The sequence below is a fragment of the Ursus maritimus genome, unplaced genomic scaffold, assembly GCF_017311325.1.
Source record: "Ursus maritimus isolate PB19 unplaced genomic scaffold, ASM1731132v1 scaffold_32, whole genome shotgun sequence".
NCBI classification, from domain to species: domain Eukaryota; kingdom Metazoa; phylum Chordata; class Mammalia; order Carnivora; family Ursidae; genus Ursus; species Ursus maritimus.
The window spans coordinates 14,332,276-14,356,762 of NW_024425786.1; the positions used below are offsets into that span (position 1 = coordinate 14,332,276).

General features: G+C 44.0%; 1 protein-coding gene across 1 annotated transcript; it reads left to right on the forward strand.

Annotated features, from left to right (window-relative positions):
• On the forward strand, window positions 1-24,265 carry OTUD3 (OTU deubiquitinase 3). Its single transcript, XM_040645884.1, has 8 exons — window positions 1-252; window positions 7,082-7,230; window positions 11,429-11,541; window positions 15,553-15,675; window positions 20,610-20,741; window positions 21,198-21,294; window positions 22,664-22,848; window positions 23,842-24,265. Exons 1-8 carry the CDS (start codon window positions 32-34, stop codon window positions 24,016-24,018), a joined length of 1,197 nt encoding a protein of 398 aa, XP_040501818.1. The 5' UTR covers window positions 1-31; the 3' UTR covers window positions 24,019-24,265.
• Window positions 24,266-24,487: the final 222 nt, after the last annotated feature.

Sequence of the window (24,487 nt, forward strand, 5' to 3'; positions counted from 1 at the left end):
CTCTTGCAGCTGCGGGCCGCGACTCGCGGCCATGTCCCGAAAGCAGGCGGCGAAGGGCCGGCCGGGCAGCGGCAGCCGGAAAGCCGAGACCGAGCGCAAGCGCGACGAGCGGGCGGCGCGCCGGGCCCTGGCCAAGGAGCGGCGGAACCGGCCGGAGTCCGGAGGCGGCGGCGGCTGCGAGGAGGAGTTCGTCAGCTTCGCCAACCAGCTGCAGGCCCTGGGGCTGAAGCTGCGGGAGGTGCCGGGGGACGGGTGAGGCGGGCCCGGGAGCGCGGGAGGCGGCGCCGGGGGACGCGCCGGGCATGGCGACCGTCGCCCGTTCTCATCCACTCATTCATTCAGGCGGCGCCAAGCGCCACCGCTTCCCAGTGCGAGCGAGGGGTGGGGGGGGTCCCTCCCCTCGGGACGCTCGAGTAATCCCAAATTGTCCTAATGATGGTAGAGGCCGCTAGGAAACTGTGCAGTGTTCCTAAGAGACAGCACTGGAGCAGGTCTCCTTTAGATCGGTGCCCAGGAAGGCCTCTTTGAAAGGTGACATTTAAGCTGAGACCTGGAGGAATGAGATGGAGCCGGTCCCTCGAAGAGCAGGACAGCACTTAGGGCAGTCAGAATGACGCTGAGACAAGGAGAAAGAGGCGAAGCCCGACTTCGTATAACACTCTGTCCCTTTCGAGTTCTTACTGTTGGGTGTTGACCTCCTTTTCCACTTGGGAAATTAGGTCTTTGAGGGCCTGTTGTTTACTGAGCTGAAGGTAACTTCTCTAGTTCTGACTTCTGTGGGCCTCAGTTTCTCCTCTGATGCTTGCCCGAGCTTGTTTGGGGCTTAGACTGGAATCTAGGGCCAGCTTTTTTTAGGGAACACGAGCTAAATAAGTGGGATGGGAGGGGGAAAATGGGGAAAGGGAAGGGGATATGGATCCAGAATCATGGATGACAGAAGGAAAAAGAGGAGAGGGGAGAACAGTTAGCGTCCTCATTGCAGGGGTAGGTCAGAGGGAGTCTGGTTCCCAGGGTGTGTCACTCTGAAAGAGACTGTATTAATAACAGCCTGGCTGCTGCTGTTCTTCGCTTCATTTGAAGGCTCAGAAAGGGCAGAGGAAGGACTAAGATTAAGTTAAAGACCATATAGAATTGCCTTACTTACTAAGTGTGGAAAAGAGGGAAGAGAGTGGTTTTTTTTTTGGATTTCACATTACATTGTAGTTTATTCATCGAGACTGTTTATGAACTGGCCCTAATTTATCTTTCCCATCTTTCCCACATATGTTCAGTGCTTAGACACTTGGCTTTAGAGCTTGGTTGCATTTTACTCACCATCACCTAGCATAGTGCCTAATACATAGAGGGCATTCAGTGCATTTTTGTTGTATGAGTGAATGATAAAAATATCATGGAGGCCAACTACAACCTCAGCAGGGCCTCTCAAAGGGACGTTTTCTTAGTGGAGTCACTCCCATTAAAGACTTGCTTTGCTGTGTCTTGGTTTTAGCCTAGTACTTTGCTTTCATCAAATGTAGTTGATTAACTATTCTGGGCCTTACTTATCTCAATCAAACTTACAAGCACAAGACACTGCTGTATAAACCAGAATACCTTACAGTTGAATATTTTACACTGGGATTGTGGTGGGGCTGTTCCGTGGAAATGATTGGATTGCTTGTGTCTGTTTGACTGGACATGGTATTCCCAGTGTCAGGGTGTCCAGGAAACTGAAGTACTCAACAGAAGGTTGCTTCTGAGCAGGAATTGTAGCACGGGGAACTATAAAATCTTGAGGGAGCTTTCATAATGCTATGGGAAGCTTTGAGGATACTACCTCCACTCCGCTCCTCCCCCAAGAGAGTTAATTCAGCAAACATTCGTTGAGCAAGAGCTGGGAATCCATTAATAACTAAGATACTTAAGGAGTTCACAGCCTAGTAAGAGGTAAATGAATAAGCGAGCTCAAACATTTTGGCCTAGGGGCTCCTTTCCACTCCTAAAAGTTACTGAGAACTCCAAAGAGCTTTTGTTTATGTGCGTTATAGCTATCAATATTTGCTGTATTTGAAAGTAAAACAGAAAAATTAGAAACACAAGACTACACAAACACACATTCCATTAACTGTCAGAGTGATAACCTTATGTATCAGGTAGGCTCTGGAAATCACTGTATACGTGTGAGAGAGTGAGAGTGCGCAAGGTAAGTAACATCTTAGTTTTGATCTCAAGAATACCCTGAAAGGGGCCCAGAGCTACCTTCCCCTCCCCCAAACTGGGCCCCACTTTGAGAATGGATGATATAAATAATTACGGTTTGGTCTGTTTTTAACAGTGACTGATTATGGTACTATTGAGAAGGAAGTGGCCGGCACTCCCTGAAGCGATCAGAGAGGCCTTCTCATTCATTCAGCCAATGTTCAGTGAAACTTACACTGTGCCAGACGCCTCTCAAAGGAGGTCATACTCAGACTGGGTCATAAAGGACCAATAGGAATATGCCAGGAGAACATTCCAGGCTGAGGAGTAATATAATACCTATAAAGGCACAGGAACGCATTAATTTTGAGAGACCTGCGAGTTGTTTAGGATGCAGGAGTATCAGGGTCCAGGGTGAAACACTGGCAGAGAGGCTGCAGAGGCCAGAGGCCAGCTTGACTGGAATGTTCATGTCTCTCCCTTCTGAGGTCCCTATTCTTGAGACAATGTTAGATAAAATGATAATGATAATTCCTTGTGTGTGGGTTCCATGAAGCCCACCCCTTTCTGTTCACACATTCTTTCCATGGGGACCATGAGACGGGCTGTGGCTCAGCCCTCTAGTATTGTGGCGCTTTTGGACGTGATGACGACAGGCTTTATCACTGTGCAGTGGATGGTGTTCCCTGTGTATGTGATGGCTTAGTAGGTATCAGCAGATTCTTTATTAATATTTATTGAGTACTCTTGGTGAAATATAATAAAGTTAAGGTAATATTAAAGTTGACAGCCTCCATTCTTCTGTCTTTCCATTCTGGTCTGATTACAATATTGAGTAGCCTTGCATAGCATCTTGCTTTGGAGGCGTATCCATTGTAGGCGGTATGGTACTGTGGCATCCTGGAACCTCAGGGCGCTTGGGGATAAGTTAGCTGGTATCCTCTAATGTAGCCTTTACGTGAGTTGAGTCAATTTAGCATAGATTAATCACAGAGCTACTTATGGGGTTTTGTCATGCGTCATAGGCCACCTTCGGATTGTCATGTTGTCTGGAGGGTGGACCCACATAAATTAGATTCAATTTCAAAACAAGAAAGAAATATTTTAACCTTGGTGTTGTCCTTAAAAACATGATTGGCTGTAGTGCGAAAAGAATCTCTAATTGGATTAGGCAGTACAATGTTAGCATCTGTCTGAACTGTATCTAGTTGCATCTTACTAAATGTCGCCCGCGATTCCATTACTAATTAGTAGTGTTCTACAGTTAAAACACTAAAGAATCACTAATTTTAACCATTTATCTCTGTGCTAAACAAGTTATTTTATTTTTTAATTTTTATTTTGCTTTTAGAATCCTAGGATTTTGGTGATGGAAGGGTACTCACACATCACCTTGTGTAGTTATCCATTAGTACCTGCATCCTGTGTACAGCAGCTCTGCGTCCGGCTCACTGGTTTTCAACCTTGCTGGCACAGCAGAATCACTTAGGGAACTTTGGAAAAAGTACAGTGTCTGGGCGTCTCCTAGGTCAGCTGTACCAGAGTCTCAGGCAGTGGGACCTGGTTATTGAGAACCTTTAAGATGTCCACAGGTGGTTCTGATGTGCAGCCATGATCTCAAACCACTGAGTTAGAGTCTAGATTCTAGGCTAGTGTCTCTCAAACTTTAGAATGCAACAGAATCATTTGGAGGAGCCAGATTGCTGGATTTTAACCCCAGAATGTTTGACTCGGTAGGCCTGGGGTGAGGCCTGAGAATTTTCATTTCAAACAAGTTTTCAAGTAGTTAGGGATCACACTTTGAGAATCAGTGATCTAGACCAGTGCTGGTCCAATAGAAATAAAACAGGAACCAATATGTAATTTAAAATTTTTCCATTAGTCATATTAAAAAGAAACAGGTGAAACTACTTTATATATATATGTCACTATATGTTAAAATATTATCATTTTGACATATAATCAATATAAACATTTTTAATGAGATATTTTACGTCTTTAAAACGCTATTTAAAATCCAGTATCTTATCCTTACAATGCGCCTCAGTTTCAATTAACCACATTTCACGTGCTCGTGAAATGTCACACGTGGCTAGTGGCTACCATTGTGTACAGCACATATGTAGACAGTTACTGTAGATTGCCAACAGGTAGGAATTTTCAAGATCCTTTGTTTATAACCTATTTTCTTAGAGCTAAAATTTCCTTTCATTTGCCCGAATCTGTGTCTGTGGAGCCCCCATGTTTTAGCTTTGTACAAATAACAGCATCCCTTTCACCATGACACACAGTTGGAGGTAGCTCTCATGTCCTGCTGAGCCCGCTTTAGGCTCAGCACTAGTTCTTCATGTTCTTCATATTACATAGTTTAAAGCCACTTCTCATCGGAGCATGTCTGTCTTACAATGTGGTACCCAGAATCGTATCTAGTAGTAGCTGTGGTCTGACCTCAAAGAGGACAAGACCTGTCCCTCCCCCACCCCCACCCCGCCCTTTCTGCCCATTTACTACTATGATTGCAGCCTTGGAGGCCATTAGTTCTTTCAGTGGCTGTTACAATACTGTCTCCTCCTAAACTATTATCCAGCACTCAGAACTCTTACACGCTACTTACATAATTGCTTATTTTTGTGAACTCATATGCAAGACCTTACGTATATCCTGATAGTGCAGTGGTTCTCACGTGGAAATGATTTTGACGCCCCCAGGGGACATTTGGCGATGTCTGGAGACAGTTTTGGTTGTCCCAATAGACAGGGAGGATGGCAGGGGGGGTGCCACTGTCACCCAGTGGGTAGAGAACAAGAATGCCCCTAAACATCCTACGGCATACAGTGCAGCCCCCACAACAAGGACTCACCCCCAAATGTCAATAGTGTGGGTGTCGAGAAGCCCTGCTGTAGTGTAATGGGGAGGGGGTGGGCTCAGGAAACAGTCGGGATCTCCTAGAGGGCCTTTGGGGACTGGTCACATTGTTCTTGTGGGTATCAGGAGTGCTCTTGCTGGGCTCCTGGAGGCTGCCCACTGCACTAAGGGTGTAGTGTTTGTTCACTTTTCTTGTGTCACTCTTGTGTAACTGTCAGAAAAGAAAGCGATTTGTCTATCTTGATTTTTCATTTTGACTACTTATTTTTAGTAAGGTCAAGGAGAGTTTGGCTAATATAGACAAATATATTAAAATATGTTTAATAGTTACTCCTAATTCTACTATTTAGGGGTAACTACGGCTAACCTTTTGGTGCCCGGGTTTGACTCCTGGGCCCACCATCTACTGACTTTGTGACCATGGGTAAGTTACGCAAGGGGGATAGTAATAGCACCTGTCCCAGAGAGTAGTGAGGACTAAACACATCTAATACATATCAAGTGCTTAAACAGTCCGTGGCACCTCGTAAGAACTATGTAAGTGATGGTTTTAGTGTTCACATACATATATAGTGTGCAGATGGACATGGTCAAGCTCACGCAGCATATGTAGTTCTGTCCCTGTTTTTTGGTTGTATGGAGAGTCAGATGCCCAACCGACTGAACCACCCAGGCCCCCCCAAATCACACCTCTTAAACTAGATTCAAGAATAGACTGACTAGTGGTGGCAGATACTAAGGGTTTGAAGAAGTTTGAGAGAAAAGCTTAAAATTGAGAACATCTTATCCATTAGCTTACTTTTTTCCCTGTGGGTGAAAAAAGATGGCTATTGTTATATTTTAGCAAAAGACACCTCAGTGTAGTATATATAAATGCTATATTCCAGTTGGTTCTAGAATCTTGCCCCAAATTGATGCATAGTTTCTTGGTTTCTAATTTATAGAATCTGCATTCTTTAAATACTCTCCTCCCCCTTTGCAAAAAAAAAAAAAAAGTATACATCCTTATATGTTTGAAGAGATTCCTGCCTTCTCCATAACTTTCTGTTGAAAACTCAATTTTGTGAGTTGAAAACAAAAAACCTCTTTCTCCTGAACATTTGGGTCTGAAGTTCTGGAAGTGATGAGTTTATATTTGGCAATGAGTTTACTCTTCATTTGGAAGAGCGAACAGTTTGGTGTGAAACTAGGCAACTGTTGGGCTTCAGAATGGCTTATTGCCTTAGTTTGGTGTTTGTCTTCTTTCAGTTTCCGTGTGTCTGGGCTCTGTGTTTGTGATACAGTTTGGATTTTTAGAAGCCTTTGAGGGGTTTCCAAATAAAGATAGCTCTTAGAGTTTATCACCAGCATTTTAATTTGAGAAACAAAAAAAATGGTGTTTAAAGTTTCCATTTGGCAGGAATAACAATGGCATTGTGGCTCCCTGGGTGGGAGGAGAGGAGCCAAGGAGGGAGAGTGTCCTTGCACGTACAACCCATGGGCTTTCCTTCTCGTAGTCTTCTCCACTATGTTTGTAGGACTCAAACAGGATGTAGAGTTCAATTGCTTGTATTAGGAGCTTGACAAATTGCTATCTTTTGGGTACTCTTTGTTAGATGAATGATTAGTTAGCTGGGCAGCTGTAGCCGAGCTCTTTTCAGAAAGAGGCAGTAGATACGTTACTACTTTGGAAGGGGCTCTGGGAATCGTAGTCCTTAGGTGTGGAACGGCCTGTCTGGACCTTGCCTGCAGGTGGTTAGCATATCACCACCTCCATGTGTTGACACAGCTGAGGCCTGACGAGTTTACTGTCCGTCCTGAATCAGCCAGCTGCTGATGGTGGGGAACGAGGTCCTAGTTTGTTGCCTCTCAGGAAGGCGATGTGCTTGAACGCCTGCCCTGGTGCTCTCCCCACGGTGTTCACGAAGAATCCTGGACTGAGTTGAGGCTTTATCTCCAGGGGAAGGACTTCCATAGGTGGCCTCGCACGAAGCATCATTGTTTCAGATGAACTGAGTTCATTTTTAAAAGGTCTTGACCAACATTTTTGTTTTGATAGCAATTGCCTGTTTAGAGCCCTTGGTGACCAGTTGGAGGGACACTCACGAAATCATCTCAAGCACCGACAAGAGACAGTGGATTACATGATAAAGCAGCGGGAAGATTTTGAACCCTTTGTAGAAGATGACATTCCTTTTGAGAAACATGGTAAGTTCACCGTGGGACACTGGATCCTCCAGGAGTAATGCGTTGGGTAATTAAATCCATCAGCATTTCCCACCCTCTCAGTTAGGGGTTTGATTACATAAATTATGGCATTCATTTATTCAACAAATACTTGTCTGCTCTGTAATAGGCAGCATGCTAGGCAGTTGGGAATCAATAGGTGTAGGTGTCTGTATGCTTAATAAAAATGATGGTGTTAATTAACCTGAAAAGCTATTTATGACTTCTTAGTCGGGGGGGGGGGTGTGTGTTAAAAGCAGCCTATAAAATGTATATAGACTGATCTTCATTTTGAAAGGTATATACACACAGAAACACACTAGGAGAAGTGTGTAGGTACTAACATTTTATGGTTGTTAATTCTTGGCTCCACTTATTTTTCAGAAACCACTCACTTTCAACAATTTGGTGATAATAATAACTCCAGTTTATAGGGTGTTTGGTAAAGATTAAATTACATAATACAATTAAAATAAGTTCTTAACATCAGCCAGCTGGGGATGGCGGGACTGTGACAATTTTAAATGATCTGTGTATTTTTCTGATTTTCAGAATGACCACATGTTGCTTTTATAATCAGAGAAAGCAGTAGTCATTTTAATTTCTCACCAAAAGCCCAAACACAACACTTTTCTTTGAGGCAAGTCAGTGATTTAAATTAGCTCAGATATAGTAAGAAAGTACATATGAGCTCCCCCCCCCTTTTATTTAAAAGATTTTTATTTATTTATTTTAAGGAGAGAGAGAGAGAGAGCGCGCGCACAGGGAGGAGCAGAGGGAGGGGGAGAAGCAGATTCCTTGCTCAGCGTAGAGCCTGACACAGCTCGATCCCAGGACCCCGAGATCATGACCTGAGCTGAAATCAAGAGTTGGATGCTTAACTGACTGAGTCACCCAGGAGCCCTAGTACATTTGAGCTTTTAAACTTTAAGGTTCAGGGCACCTGGATGGCTGAGTTGGTTAAGCATCTGCGTTTGGCTCAGGTCATGATCTCAGGGTCGTGAGATAGAGCCCTGCCCTGCATTGGGCTCCCTGCTCAGTGGGGTGTCTGCTTCTCCCTCTGTCTCTCCCCCTGTTCATGCTTGCTCTCTCCCTTTCAAAAATAAATAAAATCTTAAAAAAAAATTTAAAAAACTTCAAGGATCTACTAAACGAGGTGTTGATATATTTGTATTTTACAACTAACATTTTCATTACAGGGCTCACATAATACCCTTATTAAAGAAGAGACAGGATCATTCTGTGTTTTAGAGAACTGATTCTGGAAACCATGTCAAGAATGGACGGAGAGAGACTGAGAAGGAGGATGAATTAGAAGGTTCTCCGCATTGGCCAGATGAAACAATAAGAGGGTCTCCACCAGCTATCGGGGGGAATGAATAGAGTCCAGGCCAAGACACAGTTTGGTAGTGTAATTGACAGGCCTCATCAGAGGCGGGGAGGAGGGGAGGAGAAAAAGGTGATTCTGAAGGTTCTAGGGAACGTCTGGGTAGCTGTATCCTTGTACCCTCCGTCAAGATAGAGGGCAGCAGGAGGAAGACCTTTGGGAGGGAAACTATCCATGACCCCAAAGCCTTTCTCATTCCTCAACTAGGAAAGGACTCATTCATTAGGCACCAGCAGCAAACCACCCCCTCCCCCCATGAGTAGTTTATACCAGTCACCGTGTTCTTATGGTTCCTCTCCCTGGCTCAGTTTTTGTCTAGCAGATACCAGGTTACCAGATGGTCAGCTGTTAGTTAACATGTGGGTCTACCGGGCCAGTTTTGTAGTTTAGTGCTATATAAAATGAATGGTGTCATTCGTCCAATTAAAATATCATTTTGGGTGAAGAGAGTTTTCAGTTTGTGACTGGAGATTCCGCTGTGAATATCTGCAGTGGAGGTCACGTGGTAGATTGGGGGTGTGAGGACAAGGGACTCAAGCCTGCAGTCGCCAGCAGGATGGTCCCTGTAGAAGTACGGCAGGAAGGTGTGTTTTGAAATGCCCCTGTGTTTGCCTGGTGTTTGGTTGGTGCTCTGTAAGAATCGGAGCATCAGAGGTGTGAGAGGTGGCTCTGACTGCCATAGTGGAATGAGAGGAAACCGAGAAGTCTGCACATTCCATTTGCGGGTCACTGAAAGACCAGACTTACTGCATTTATCACTCTCCTACTTAATGTGTTTTTAATGCCTGTCTGCCTTTTTACACTGTGAGATTCTTGAGGGCAAGGACTGTGGTTGTTCCCCAAAGTGGCACTGCCTGGCACGTGGTAGGCACTCGGGAGACATTTGTTAAGTGAATAAATCAGTGGCTCACCTAACTGTTTAGGGCCTGGTTACCCTGGCATATGGCTGTGTTGTTCAGGATTGTTCCTTTCCTTTAGACTCTGGCTTCTCCAACTATACAGAGACCTGAATCTGCTCAGTGCCTTCTGCCCCTCTCTCCTCATGCCCAGTCGTTCATTAAGTCTTGTCCCTTCTACCTCAGTGTTTTTTTCTTTCACTGCTTCTCCCTTATAAAATCAAACCTTGGTGGCCATTTGCTTAGATGTCTTCGATACTTTTTGGACTGATTCCATCGCCTCTTGACCCCTTGAGTTTGTCTTCCACGTTGCAGCCAGAGTAGTGATCTAAGTGTACATCTAAGACCTCTTTTCCCCTCTCTAAAACCTGCTGGCACCTCCCCACGGACCTGAGGATAAAGTCTAAACTCTTCAGCTTTTGTTACTTCTCTACCCTCGTCTCTTGCTGTTTCCCGCTCTGTCTTCTGCTCCCCCTTCCCCTTTCCCCCGCTCTCAGCAGTCCCAAGTTCCCACCATACCGTACAGCACGCAAGCTCATCCTTTCGCCTCTCCTTGGAACATCATCTGTTCCTCTTCTGTCTGTCTCCTGCTCACACGTTGGGAGTGCAGTTGTCTCAGCTGAAAAGGTTGTCTGATACACCTTACCTTCCCCTCCCACTACCAGACTGGGTTGTGGTCCCGATCTGGAGTCAGCCAGATGGCAGGGTTTAGGGGGCACAGTCTTCCACGAGACTTCCCTCTCTTCTGATACCAACTGCAAACTGGGGGTTTCCCAGAACCACTCTCAGGTTTGACAGGTCTTGTTAGAAGGACTCAGAGAACTCACCAAAGGCTGTTAATATCACAGTTCTAGTTTATTACAAGGAAAGGATATGGATCAAAATTAGACAAGGGGTAGAGAGTCTGGGAAGATTACACAATCACGGAATATTATCAGCCAAGGAACTCATACAAACTTCAGTCCTTGGATTATTGGGGCTTCATTATATAGATAATGTTATAGACTCCGTGATTGATTGCCTAAGTGGTTGCACTCAGTATCCAGCTCCGAATCCCCCAGGTCTTCCTAACATCATGTGGCCAGAGAGGCCCACCATGAGTCAGCTCATTAGCATAAACTGTCAGGTATGGCCAAGGCGCCCATCATCCTTTCACCTGGGAAATTTCAAGGGTTTAGAGGTTATATTGCCTAGGAGCGAGGAACAAAGGCCAGATCTTTCTGGGTAAGGCCAAGTTCTTTACTATACATCCCTTTCCTACAGCACTTAGGCATCAGTGGTGCCTGTTTTCTTCTTGTCTGCCCACCACTGGTTGTACACTCCTTGAGCTCAAACTGTGACAGCCTGCGTAATGGAGTGGCTGAGAGCCAGGTCTTGGAGGCAGGCTGCCTGGGATGCAGTCTCAGCTCTGCTGTGTACTGGCTCTGTGACCTTGGGCCCAGCTGTAAAGTACTCTGTGCCTTGGTTTCCTTATCTGGAAAGATGGTGTGCATGATGATACCTCTTTCAGAGTTTTGAGGATTAAAAGTAATAATCCAGAAGTGAGTAGAGCCGTGCTTAACACATAATAACACTCATTAATGCAAACTGAAAGTTACTCTGGTGGTTGGTCCATTTCCAGTGTCTCTTACAGAGTTAGGCATGTAGGAAGCAGTCAGTCAGTATTTAATGAAGGAGGAAATGACTCCTTTCTTTATGAATAGTTGATACTCTTCTGAGTAGCAGTTGACATACTGTTCAACCAACTGGATTCCTAGTTCTGACAAAGCTAGCGGACTTCTCAGATGTACCCTTCCGTTTCTTATCCTTTGGAACTAAGCAAATACCGAAGCATGTTTGCACTTGGATTTTTCCATTCTAAAGAGTTCATTTTTCTCTCTCTCCTATTTCTGTGCAGTGGCCAGTTTGGCAAAGCCTGGCACCTTTGCTGGCAATGATGCAATCGTAGCCTTTGCAAGAAATCATCAGTTGAATGTGGTGATTCATCAACTTAATGCCCCTTTGTGGCAGGTAGGTCACCTACTGAGGGACTTATCTTAAGCTCTTATTTATAAATTAGAACCGGGGGCCTTGGGGTGTCCGAAGATGGTGATATTGAACTGTACAGGGTCACTTGGACCGAAGGCCTCACCACGGACGGGAAGGTGGTGGTGGCTTGGAATTCAGCCCTGTGCTGTGTATACCCGGAGTCTGAAGTATAAGTCAGAGACCTTTAGAAGGTTGGCAGTATTATTCAGCAAGGTGATGGGGATGCAGGAGGGCACTTGTGATGAGTACTGGGTGTCCTCCGGAAGTGTTGAGTCACTAAATTGTACACCTGAATCTTATACTACACTGTTAACTAACTTGACTTTAAATAGAAACTTAAAAATATATATATTATTTAGCAGTCAGTTAACTGGGTAATTTGAGGACAGAGAGCCTAGTGTGGAAGTACTTGAGAGAATGTTGTAGAAAATACTGAAGTGGGAATCTAGAGGATTAGTGCCTACAGATTCTGGTTGGAGGTGCGCCTATTCCATGTGTATGTTTTGTTTTTTTGTGTGGAGGGAGACAAAAACCAAATGCACTTAGTAAGCATTGCTAAAAAGTGTGTTCAGAACCGCAGAACGTATTTCATGGCCTAGGAGGTCAGGCTGTGTTCTATGCTCTGCCCAGCCATACAGAATGGTTTTAGTGGTTTTTATACGGCAAAGAAAAGATTTCATGACACAGGTTCAGGATGGTCCCCCAGTCCCTGTCATGAAGTACCTGTGTGTGCAACTGTTTTCGCCTTTCTTCGGTACCCTAAATTAACCTCATCTCCCCTAAACAGTCCGTCAAACCAGACATTCTGGAATATGGAAAGCCACAGGTCAGGGGGAAAGTGTTTGTAGGCTACCACTGCCTTCCTCTTCGTCCTTGCATTCGGAACACTGCTTTTCACGTCATGGCTCAGTTCCCAAAACTGCGTATAGGATTTCCATTCGTCCTCTCTTCCTCCCATCACTTTCCCATTTCTGAGTTTTGTTTTGTTTTTTTTAATTAGCTGAAACATGGTAATCATAGAAAAATTTGAAAATTCAGAAAAGCCCATGAAAGCAAATAAAAATCACCCAGAGTCACATTACGCAAAGATTATTACGGTTAACATGTTAGTGTGTGTCCCTGGCATTCACACGCACCGTAGCTGAAAACATTCATATGTAACTGGGAAGAGACGTATCACGGTGGTTTCATACCTGTTTGAAGCACATCTGCGCCCGTGTAGACGCATCCAGGTGCATGTGTACCCATACGTACAGATCTCTGTTATTTTCATAAAGGCAACGATGACCTTTCTTTCCTCATTTTTTAAATATACCACCTGCACATATATATTCCTTTGTAAATTGTTTATTTCTAGCCTTTGCTCATTAAATATAAAGTTTATAGAGACACAGTTTACATATAGTAAAATTCACCCTTCTCTAATGTATACTTCTGTGTGTTTTGACAAACAGTCATGTCACTACCACCACCATCAACATACAGAATATTTCCACGACTTCAAAGTCACCTGTGCCCCTCTGGAGTCACAGTTCCCTCTCCCCATCCCTCACTTCTGGTAACCACTAATACTATTTATTTTCTACAGTTTTGCCTTTTCAGAATGTCCTAGAAATGGAAGTATATAGTCTTCTGCGTCTGTCATAATATCCTTTAACAAAATTCTCTTACAACAGAATAAATGAGATACTGCGTGGGTTGGTGGAAGATGCAGGGACAGGAGGGGACAGCGACTGGACGTGTTGTGTTTTGGGGCAGTGTTGTCAGGTGTGCTGACACCAGGGAATGAGATCATATTTCCTGAGACTCTCTTTGTGGGGATGGTCTTCGAGCCAAGGATACTGGTTACTGCTTCCGTTGTCCCAGTTTTTGTCATTCAAGTTTTACTGTTTAGCAGAAGTCATCAAGATCATTTGAATATATAGCATAATGACCCTATTCTTGAAGAAAAATGCTCCGTGCCAACTTAGTAAAACAGCCTGCCTTTCCCTCCATTGATAACTATTTTCTACAGATTTTATTTACTTATTTATTTGAGAGAGTGAGTGGGGGCGCGGAGCAGAGGGAGAGGGACAAGCAGACTCCGCACTGAGTGCAGAGGCTCGATCCCAGAACCCCGAGACCGTGACCTGAGCCGGAATCAAGAGTCAGACCCGTAACTGACTGTGCCACCCAGGTGCCCTGATAATTGTTTTTTAAAGTTTATTGATTATCCAGGTAGTTGTGGAAGATAATTCTGCATAGTTCGAATTTTTTTTGCAAATACATTTCTGTAGTATTCTTTTTCATGGATTGCTAAACATTGAAAGTATATGTTTTTAAAATAAATGTAATTGCTATATGATGGAACTATGCACTGGGTCTCCTCCATCTTCCCTCTCCCCTTTGAGGCATCTTATAAAATTTAAGAATTGAAACTGCATTGGTTGCTGCTGTCTGGGGTAAGAGCTCTTGCATGAATAACAAGTAGACTTGCACTCACAGCATGGAGATCCTGAAACCTGCATTTTTTTCCTGCTTACAAATGGGGTATGTGCTTCTGTGAACAGTGTAGACATGTGTAGCGTAGAAAGTGAAAGTCCTCTTAATCTCTTTCCCCGTGAACATCACAGGTAACAATTTGGTGACTATTCCAGTTATTTTTTCCTATCCATAATGTGTATATAGTACTATTATTTAAATATGTACCTGCTTTAGGGATAATGTCATTCAAAGATTCTAATCAGCTAGTTTCCTTTTCCACTACTCTTCCTGGGGGATAAATGGTACTCGCTCTATTATGTGTCAAAACCAGACTTTCTGTACTTTGAGACCTAAGTATTCCACCTGGAGGAAATTTCCGTGGTTCTGACCTCTAGACTTGAGTGGTTCCTGCTTGTTCCATGGCTTTTGCCATGTTGTAGACCACAGTTTGAATTGATGGTAGTATCTGAATGTATGACTTTCAGTAAAAACAAGAAGGATGTGCTGATGTTTTGGAGTTTTGACAAAGAAACAGTTACTGGGCTTTTTAAGGGACAGATTCAGAATTACTTCGGAGTTTCTGTGGAGGTGGTGGTTTCTTGGGGGCGTACCCAGGCCGGCCCTTAGGGCTTCTGTGCGGCACGACTCCAGGGAACAGAATTCTTGTCGGGCTGTGCTCCACGGGTACCGTTCGCATAGACTGCCTTGGGAGCAGTGCCCTCAGCCTTGTGTCCTGCGGTAGTCCTGCTTGACTCCATCTAATTTTGTTTTGAAATTGGGAGATTTTTGAGTTTGTTCTTTTTAATGTTTCTTAGTATGTGGTTGATGGAAAACGCGAGTTCTGGTTTAACGATGGTTGGATTTACTGTGAAGCTAATAAAGCATGAGTGTCAGGTCCCTCATTTTTATAGTCCCCTCTGAAGATCTTGGGAGGGCTTTGAGCAGTTTAATATTTGTAATTTTGTATTTTTCTCAAAGAGGGCCCCAGGTAGTTTGAGCTTCAAGCTGAACAAATCTGTCTGGGCCCCTGGGCCTTCCACCCCGCGAAGGACCTGTGCCTGGAGGGGCTGAGAGGCGTAGCTGCCTCTGAAACGTGAGCTGCTCTAACTTCCTCGTAAATCTGCTCTGGCTTTTGACTGTGTTTTTTCCTGTGGATGAATTTCCGTAAAGTTACATGTTAAGCATATCGAAGCCTACATAACATGGATGGGAGAAAGAGAATTCAGAAGTTGCCTAAGCATTTTTTTTCTTTAAGAGAAAGTCTTTATTTTTTCCCCACAAATTCAATCAGAGGCTAAAAACACCGGGCCCAGAGTCCAGGTGCATAGCATCAAATCTCTCATCGTAGCAGATGCTTGTCAGATACCTGTTCTTCGGCCCAGCCTTCTGGCACATCCTGGCCGGCCCGAGTTTGTGTCTGCATAGAGTCTGCTCACTGGGCTTCCTGGACAACCCAGGGGGCGTTTCCCTCCTGCAACTGACACCATCCAGATCCTCGCTGGCATCTGTCTCCCCTTCTTTTGCCTGCAGATTCGTGGCACGGAGAAGAGCAGTGTGCGGGAGTTACACATCGCCTATCGGTGCGGGGAGCATTATGACAGCGTTCGGAGGCTCAATGACAACTCGGAAGCCCCCGCACACCTCCAGACGGATGTGAGTGAGGCCCCTGTTTTCTTCGTGTTCTCAGCCCTGGAGGAACCGGGTCAAGAGCTGTATGCCCTGGAGCTAAAAACCAGTGATTTTTTTTTTTTTTTTAAGATTTTACTTATTTATTTGAGAGAGAGCGAGAGCATGAGTGGTGGAGAGGGGCAGAGGGAGAGGGAGAGAGAATCTAAAGCAGACTCCATGCTGAGTGCGGAGCCCGACCTGGGGCTCGATCCCGCAACCCTGAGATCACGACCTGAGCTGAAACCAAGAGTCGGACGCTCAGCTGACTGAGCCATGCAGGCATCCCCAAAACCAGTGATGTTTTTATGGAAAGTTGTCTTTATGAATCTGTGGGCTTGATTTTTAATTTTTTTTTTAGCCTCAGTGAGCACGATAGATAAAATTGCTTGTCATTCTTTTGCTCTTCCTAATAGCTGATGACTGTGATTACATGAATAGAATTTATATAAAATTCCGAAATTACTTGTGTGCTTTAAAGTTAATCCATGCTTCATATCTGAAGTTTGGAAAGTATAGAAAAAGGGAAGAAAATGAAAAGTATACAAAGTCAACCACAGGGTACAATTTTTGTTATTGTTTTGGTGCTTATCCAGCGGTGTTTCCTGCTTTGTTCAGTTAACATTATTTCATGAGCCTGTTCTCACTTCACTACAAGCTTTCTTCGTAAGTGACATCGCTCTTCCAGCCTTGTTCCCCAGCCTGAACGCAAGCAGTGTTATCAGTGTGTCATAAAATCTGGAGGTACTTCCCACACCAAGCAAGTGTGTGTGTCTGCGTGTGTATTCTGCTTTTGCTGTCTTTACACGCTTTCTGGCCCTGGTTGTAGCATCCCGCACGCACTGCTGTGTGCTGTGCTTTTCACGTTGTTCCCAGCTTGGGGTCTCGCGCACAGGGTCCAGAAGGCCATGTAGTCTTCCGTCTGGTTCGTGCGCTGGCGTGTGTTTGGCCAGTGTCTCTGCTGCCCTTTGAGACGGTTTTCATGCTTTTGCTTTTAGAAACAACATGTGGTGTCTTATATTTACATCTTCTCACACTCGTGTGAGTGCGTCTGTGGGATAGATTCCTAGAAAGTCCTTCCTGCATCAAAGGACATGTGCATTTATGATTGTGACAGCTATGGCCAAACCGCTGTCTGGAAGGCTTCGCTGGTCTGCACTCCCGCTCTCGGCCGCGTCTCTTCCTGCATCTTGGCTGTCTGGGCGCGGCGCCGCATTCCCTAACCTTTGTCAGTGCCGTGGGAGAAGTTGTTTTCTTAACAGTTTTAATTTGTGCTTCTCTTATTAGTGAGTTTATGCATCTTATCCTGGGTTTATGACCTATTTGTATTTCCTTTTTTTTTTTTTTTTGTGAGCTGTATTCATTTTCTTTGCCCATTTTTTCCCCTATTTTATTTTAGTGATTTTTCAGGAGCCTTTATATATTAGGGAGATTAGCCCCTGTCTGTGGTGGAACCTGCCAGTATTTTTTCGCGGTCTGTCTTTTTATTCTTTCCCCAACAGTCTTTGCTGTGGTGGAGTTTTAGATTTTTATGAGGTTAAATTTATCAAGTTTTTTTTTACATGTGTTCTGGGCTTGGGGTCATAATTAGGAAGGTCTTTCATACCCTGAGGGTAAAAAGAATTCTCCCATCGTTTATTTTAGCACTTTTGTGGTTTAGTTTTTCAAAGAAAATTGAATCTTGTCTCTCTTTGGAATTTATATTCCTATAAATGTATGAGGGTAGGGACCCAACTTTATATTTTTCCTTGTAGTTACTTAGTTGTACCCAAACCATTTATTATGTATCTCTTCTCCACTGATTTAAAATGCCACTTTTTTCGCATATAAAATTCCCATATGTAGTTGGTCTGTTTCTAGATGTTGGTTCTGTCTCACTGGTTTCTCTGTTCATGTGTTTTTTTTTTTTTAAAGATTTTATTTATTTATTTGACAGAGAGAGAGACAGCCAGCGAGACAGGGAACACAAGCAGGGGGAGTGGGAGAGGAAGAAGCAGGCTCATAGCAGAGGAGCCTGATGTGGGGCTCGATCCCAGAGCGCGGGGATCACGCCTTGAGCCGAAGGCAGATGCTTAATGACTGCGCCACCCAGGCGCCCCGCTCTGTTCATGTGTTGTGTTCGTTGTTTTGATTAAGAGTATATTTTAAAATCTGGTAGAATTTTTCACTTACTCCTTTTCTTTCTTTATAATTTCCTGCATATTCTTGCTTTTTTTGTTTTATGTATGAATATTAGAATAGGGTTGTCAAGTTAGAAAGAAGTCCTCTTGATTTCGTTTTTATTGGGATCTCATTAAATGAATAGATTAACTGCAGGAACAAGTGACGTCTTTATGGCATTGAGTCCTCCTAGCCAAGAACCTGAAAGGCTTTTTTTTTCCTCCCGTTTAGTTGACTTTTTGTTGCTCCTCAGGAACATTTCCTGCATATAGATCTTGCCCATTTTTCCCGGAGTTTGTTCTTAGGTGTTTTGTGTTTTTATTTCTGTTGTAAGGAAAGGATCTTTCTTTTCTTTATATTTCTTAGCTGGGTATCATTTATATAAATGAGAGTTGTTAATGAAATGTCAATTGTATGCACACCCAGCTATCCTGCAGAATTCTGTCTTTTTAAAAATTCAGGTAAAATTCATGTAACATAAAATTAACCATTTTAAAGATTTTTTTTTTTTTTAAGTAGGCTCCATGCCCAGCATGGAGCCCAGTGTAGGGCTTGAACTCAGGACCCTGAGATGAAGACCTGAGCTGAGTTTGAGAGTCAGACCGTTAACCGGCTGAGCCACCCGGGCACCCCCAAATTAACCATTTTAAAGCGTACAGGTTAGTGCCACTGAGTATACCCACAAAGCTGTGCAACTCCTTCCTCCATCCAGTGCCAAAACATTTCCTCAACCCAAAACGAAACCACGTGCCCATGAAGCAGTCACTCCCCATTCCTTTTCTCCCTCAGCCACCCCCAATCTGCTTTATGTCCCCATGGATTTACCGGTTCTGGACCTTTTATATAAATGGGATCATACAATATGTGGGCTTTTGTGACTGGCTTATGTCACTTAGCACCATGTTCTCAAGGTTCGTCCCTGTTGTGGCAGGTGTCCATCCTTCATTCCTTTCTAAGACTGAATAATATCCCGTTGTGTGGATAGAGCCCCTTCATTTATCCCTTCATCTGTCGGTAGGGATTTGGGTTATTTCCACTGTAGGCTCTTGTAAATAGTGCTGCCATGAGTATTTGCCGATAGTATTTGAGTCCCTGTCTTCAGTCGTTTGGATACATACCCAGGAGTAGAATTGCTAGGTCATATGTTTAATTTCTTGGGGAGCTGCCCCTGTTTTCCACAGCAGCCGCGCTGACATTGCTACCAGCAACGCGTCAGGGTTCCACTTTCTCCACACTCTTGCCAACACTTGTTTTCTTCCTTCTTTCTTTTTTAAATTGTGGCCATCCTACTAGGTAAGAAATGCTGTCTCGTGGTTTTGATTTGCATTTCTGTAATGACTGTTGAGGTTGAGCATCTTTTCATGTATTTTTTGACCATTTGTATGTGTTTGGAGAAATGTCTGTTCAAGGCCTTTGCCCATGTTCTAACTGTGGTATTTGTGCTTTTGTTGTTGAATTGTAAGAGTTCTTTATACATTTTGGATACCAGATTCTTTTAAGTATATGATTTGCCAGAATTCTTTTTGTTTGTGGTAGTTTTTGGTTGATTCTCTTGGGATTTTTTTTACGTATAGAATTGTATCAACTGCAAATAGTGGTAATCTTTCTTCCTCCTTTTCAATTTCATACTTCTGGTTTTTTGTTTTTGTTTTTTTTGAGGGGGAGGGCTAATTGCATTGGCTATTACCTCCAAAACATTGTTAAATAATAACGTAGTGAAAATGTTTACCGAGCTCCACTTTAATGGAAATGAAGTATCATTGTATGGATTTACCGTGGTTATTTAACCATATATACACTGTGAAACCCTCAGGTTTCCAGTTATTCACCATTACTAGTAGTGCTGTGCTGAGCACTTTCACATGAATACTTTCTGTAGTTGACATTATTTCCTTTGGATACATTTTAAAGACTTGTTACAGGTTGCCAAGTCGTTCGGGTACGATTTTATAATAGATTGCTTTGTATTGTAAAGAATGGACTGCACACTGCTGGATTCCACTTACACTTTTACATGCAAACAAGTAGGAATTTGTCCTTGCCTATTTCCCATCTCCCTGTGTTAGTAGGAAGTGAAGAGAGAAGGTGATCGAGCAGCCACAGAGGGATGATTTTAGCTATTCCGAAATAGGCTTAGGTTGGAAAGGCCTCGTGGATACCAAGTGAACTGCTCTTTGTGTTTTTAGGATTTGGATTGCCAGGTTCTCTTGCGTGTGGTGGTATGCACGTGGCTAGATGAGGTCAGATGAGGTCAGATGAGTCACGCTCACCTGTGACTGTCCAGCTGGGACAGGAACTTCACGCCACAGCTTGCTGATGATCAGATAGGGCCTCGGGACCCAGATGAGGGATGTACGAATGTTTCTTCCAGGACAACTTGTCCTGCTGTAGAAGCTCATCGGGTGAGCTTCTGTGACTAAAGCTCCCAGCTCCGGAAATCAACTGAGACGAATGTGCGCTGTTCAAGTCAGCAGTCGTTGCTGGCATGTTGGTATCCGGGAACTGCATAGGAGCGCTAATGCCATTCTTTCGGAACTGTTTATCCTATACCTTCGGCCTTTCTTTTTAACACTCCTGTTGTGGTGTGGAATCTCCGTGTCGGGGTGCAATTTAGCCTAGTCATTGCTGTTCTCTTAAGATGTTCCTGAAATCTTATCCCCATCAATATTAGAATGATTTTGTGATGAGAGTGTTTTTCTGTGTTGAAGATTCTGAATGTAATTTGCGTGTTCCACGATGATTACTCTTTATATTTCCTTTAGTTTCAGATGCTTCATCAAGATGAATCAAATAAAAGGGAAAAAATCAAAATGAAGGGCGTTGACTCTGAGGATGACTTGAGAGATGAAGTGGAAGATGCTGTCCAGAAAGTCTGCAACGCCACTGGATGTTCAGTGAGTGTTTCTGTCCTTAGCAGTAACGGTGCATGAGCAGGCATTGCTGGGCCCAGTTCGTGTGCCGGTTTCGTAGCCCCAGTCTAGGCTGCCCACACCTGATGGGCCAAACAAGGTTCGTGATGTTTGTGGTTCATTAGATCGAGTGAGAAAACTTAATGAGAGCTGTTTATTCATTTTTCTCCTGTTTGCTCTACTTTTCCCAGTACTGGGAAGTGTGTGGGTTTGTTTTTTTTTTTTCCTAACTAGCGTTTAGACTAGTAAGAGTGCAGTTTTATAAAGGAATTCATTTACATTAAATGCTTATTTCAGATGACCAGCCTTTGCTCAGTGGAAAAGGTCTCGAAACCATGCCCCGATTCTCACCGTTATCTCTTATTGTGTGTCAGGTTGTTGACGGAGAGGTAGGGAGAAGAGTAGACCCAGTCTTGAAGTGTTCCTTTGTTTCTTGGATAGGATTTTAATTTGATAGTCCAGAACCTGGAAGCTGAAAATTATAATATTGAATCTGCAATAATTGCCATGCTTCAGATGAACCAGGGGAAAAGAAATAGTAAGTCCATGATTGATATTTATATGCTTTCAAAGTGACTGTATTGGTGATTTTCCAAATGTTTCTTTTTCAAGGGACAGGTAGTGATTATATTGTCATTTATCACTTTCTGCATGTAGGCCTGTTTTACAAGGCCCTAGCCCTGCCTCGGGGAGAAGATAATCTGGAGTCGAGGGGAGGGGGGCTGAGGGGAGACAGGTAAGGAAACTGGTATAATTATATGTGCTAGTGTCGGGGAGTACAGGGAACTGGGGGGCGCATGGAAAGGCCGCCTAAGCTGGTCTTGGAGGGATGGAGAGTGTCAGAGAAGACTTTGTTCTTCTCAAAAGAAGAATCTCATATAAAACCAAATGATAACTGAAATAGAATGGCGAGAGAAATAACTGATTTTTCTAACGGAAATATGTAGGTGACTGGCATCCATCAACTGGTGATAAATTAGAATTTTTTTACTTGAACTGGGTTTAATTCTGTGACTCAGAAGATGGAAAAAAGAGACAGAGTCTTACTGTTTTTACAAATTGTTTAAAATGATTTCAGTACATATTGACAGATACGTGCCATATACTGTTCCCGGCATTACCGTTTTCTGTGTGTTCGGGTATTTTCTGATCCTCTTTATATATTTGCTGTGCTTTCTCAGAAAGCTGTGAGTAACTTGGTCTTTGTGACGTTAAAACAGCACCGCCCAGTGTCCATGCCGTCCAGTATAGTGTGAACTCAACACGTGTGGCTAAGTGAGAGTAAGGAACTCAAGTTTAAATTTTATTTAACTGTAATTATTTTTTTTTTAAAGATTTTATTTGTTTATTTGACAGAGATAGAGACAGCCAGCGAGAGAGGGAACACAAGCAGAGGGAGTGGGAGAGGAAGAAGCAGGCTCATAGCAGAGGAGCCTGATGCGGGGCTCGATCCCACAATGCTGGGATCACGCCCTGAGCCGAAGGCAGCCGTCTAACCGCTGTGCCACCCAGGCGCCCCTTAACTGTAATTATTTTTAATTTAAATGGCTACACGTGCCTGGTGGCTCCTGTATTGGACAGAGCCTGTTTTGTTTCTGGGTTTTGGGTGCAAATGAAAGATTTCCTCCTAAAAATGCATGTTAAAAAGTGGTTTAATAAAACACTGTGCAGGTGGGAAGCCGAGGATTAGGCTGGTCAGCAGGTTATTTTTGAATTTATTTTCCAGGTATTACCAGTTATCCACGCCCCCCCCCCCCCCCCCGCATTCCCCATTGTTTGACTTGATATTAGAATTTTGCTTCGAGGAAACGTGCTCTCCATATGACAGGTGATTTTGGAGTTAGGCATTGTTAGGTTGTGTAACTATCGTAGGTTCTCAATTTTAATAAAATACCTTTCTTTGGAAGATGCAGAGGAGAACGTCGAGTCCAGCGGCCGAAGTCTGCAGCAGTGTGGCCCTTTATGGGAGGAGGGCGGCAGTGGCACCAGACTCTTTGGAAATCAGGGCTTAAATGAAGGCAGAACTGAAAACAATAAAGAGCGGGCCAGCCCTAGTGAAGAAAATAAAACAAACAAAAACCAGCTCCCAAAGGTATGGAAGATGGGCTCGCAAGGGCAAGTGGTGGGCGGCTGTGATTCAGTGGGGGCTGTGGGAACTTGGAGCTCATTTTAGTGCGTCATTGTTTTCTGATGTTTTTAAAGTAGTTGTAAGAAAATACGGGGAGTGCATAAAGGGATATCAAGAAGCAGAATGAGAGCCTTGCTTGTGCAGTTTGCTGTGCAGTGACGAACAGAAGTGTGCCCGGACGTCCTTCTCTGTGTGCACACATACAGCTGCCTTTCCTGCCCGGTGTTACTGTGTGTCCGGGTCTTCCATGTTAATCCGTGTTACAAAATCCCCATAAATGCCATCCTCGTCATTGAAGAACTGTGTATAAATCTTTGTATTTTGCGTTATTTTTTTTGCGGCTAGAGTCCTAGAAGAGGAATGGAGAGGTGCAAGGGTATGGATATTTGAATCTTTTTAAGGCTTTTTGGTAAACTGTCAGATGCTTCCCAGAAGGGTTGTCCGTCTCCCTCCCCACCGCTGACTCCGCAAGTAGTATATGAGTCCATTCTTTTTACTGAATTTGGAATTCATTTTAAAGACTTCGGCCAGGCAGTTTGAGCCCCAAATGCAGCATCATGTAAAAAGGCAGAGGCAGAGGTAAAGATGCAATAAGCTTCTGAGGATTTTACTAGGATTAGCTGGGGCATTCAGTTTTGTAGAGAAGGGTGTCCTATGGCGAGTTTGAGCATCGTCGCGTGCGGGACTGGGGTTAATGTTTCTTAGGTCCTTGTCTGTTGGATTACGAGGAGAATGGGATTGATTCCGTTTGCTAGCTCAGCACGGGGATAGAAGTTTAAATGTAAACTTGAGCCGTGATGCGAAAGACATCACTCTGGTCTGTCAGGTGGGTTTTCTCTGTTCCTGCTGAGAAGCAGTCCGTGCCCCTCGGATCCGCCCGCCCCGTGTCTCCCTTCGGCAGGCCGCACCTGAGTCCGCCGCCGTGCGCGCATCTCACCTGGCGGCCTTCTCTTTCAGGTCACCAACAAACAGAGGCGGGAGCAGCAGCGACTGGAGAAGAAGAAGCGACAGGAGGAGAGGCACCGTCACAAAGCGCTGGAGAGCAGGAGTGGCCACAGGGACAGCAACCGAAGTGAAGCGGATGCGAACACGCAGGTCACCTTGGTGAAGACCTTTGCCGCTCTCAACATCTGACTCTGGCCTTCTGGGAGCTGCAAGGTGCGAATGGAAAACGGAGCGCTGTGTAGCAGGCTCTCCCCTGAGGCCGTCCTCTCACAACATGACAACCCACAACACTCACCCACAAGCTCACACACCGAGTTAGTCTCCTTCAAGCTGCCTCTGTTTCGCTCAAACTTTTGTTAGTGTTGTGTTTTATTTTATGGAAGTTCCGTGAAGCCATTCATGTTCCGTCAGTAAAATATCAAGTTCTAGGGTTGGATGGTTAGTTCAGACAAAACCTTTTAAGTGTGGTTTTATTTGCCTTGAAAATCCGAGTTCAGCGACCCTGGGATTTTTCCTGAACACTTCGGATGAGTTTTGCCGTAATTGTTCATGAAGTAGTTTAGATTAATTGCTAGAAATTCAGAATGACAAGTTTCCTTTGTGCCTCTTTCATTTTCAAGCAGATATTCACATATGAGATAGTTTATAAAACGGTTTT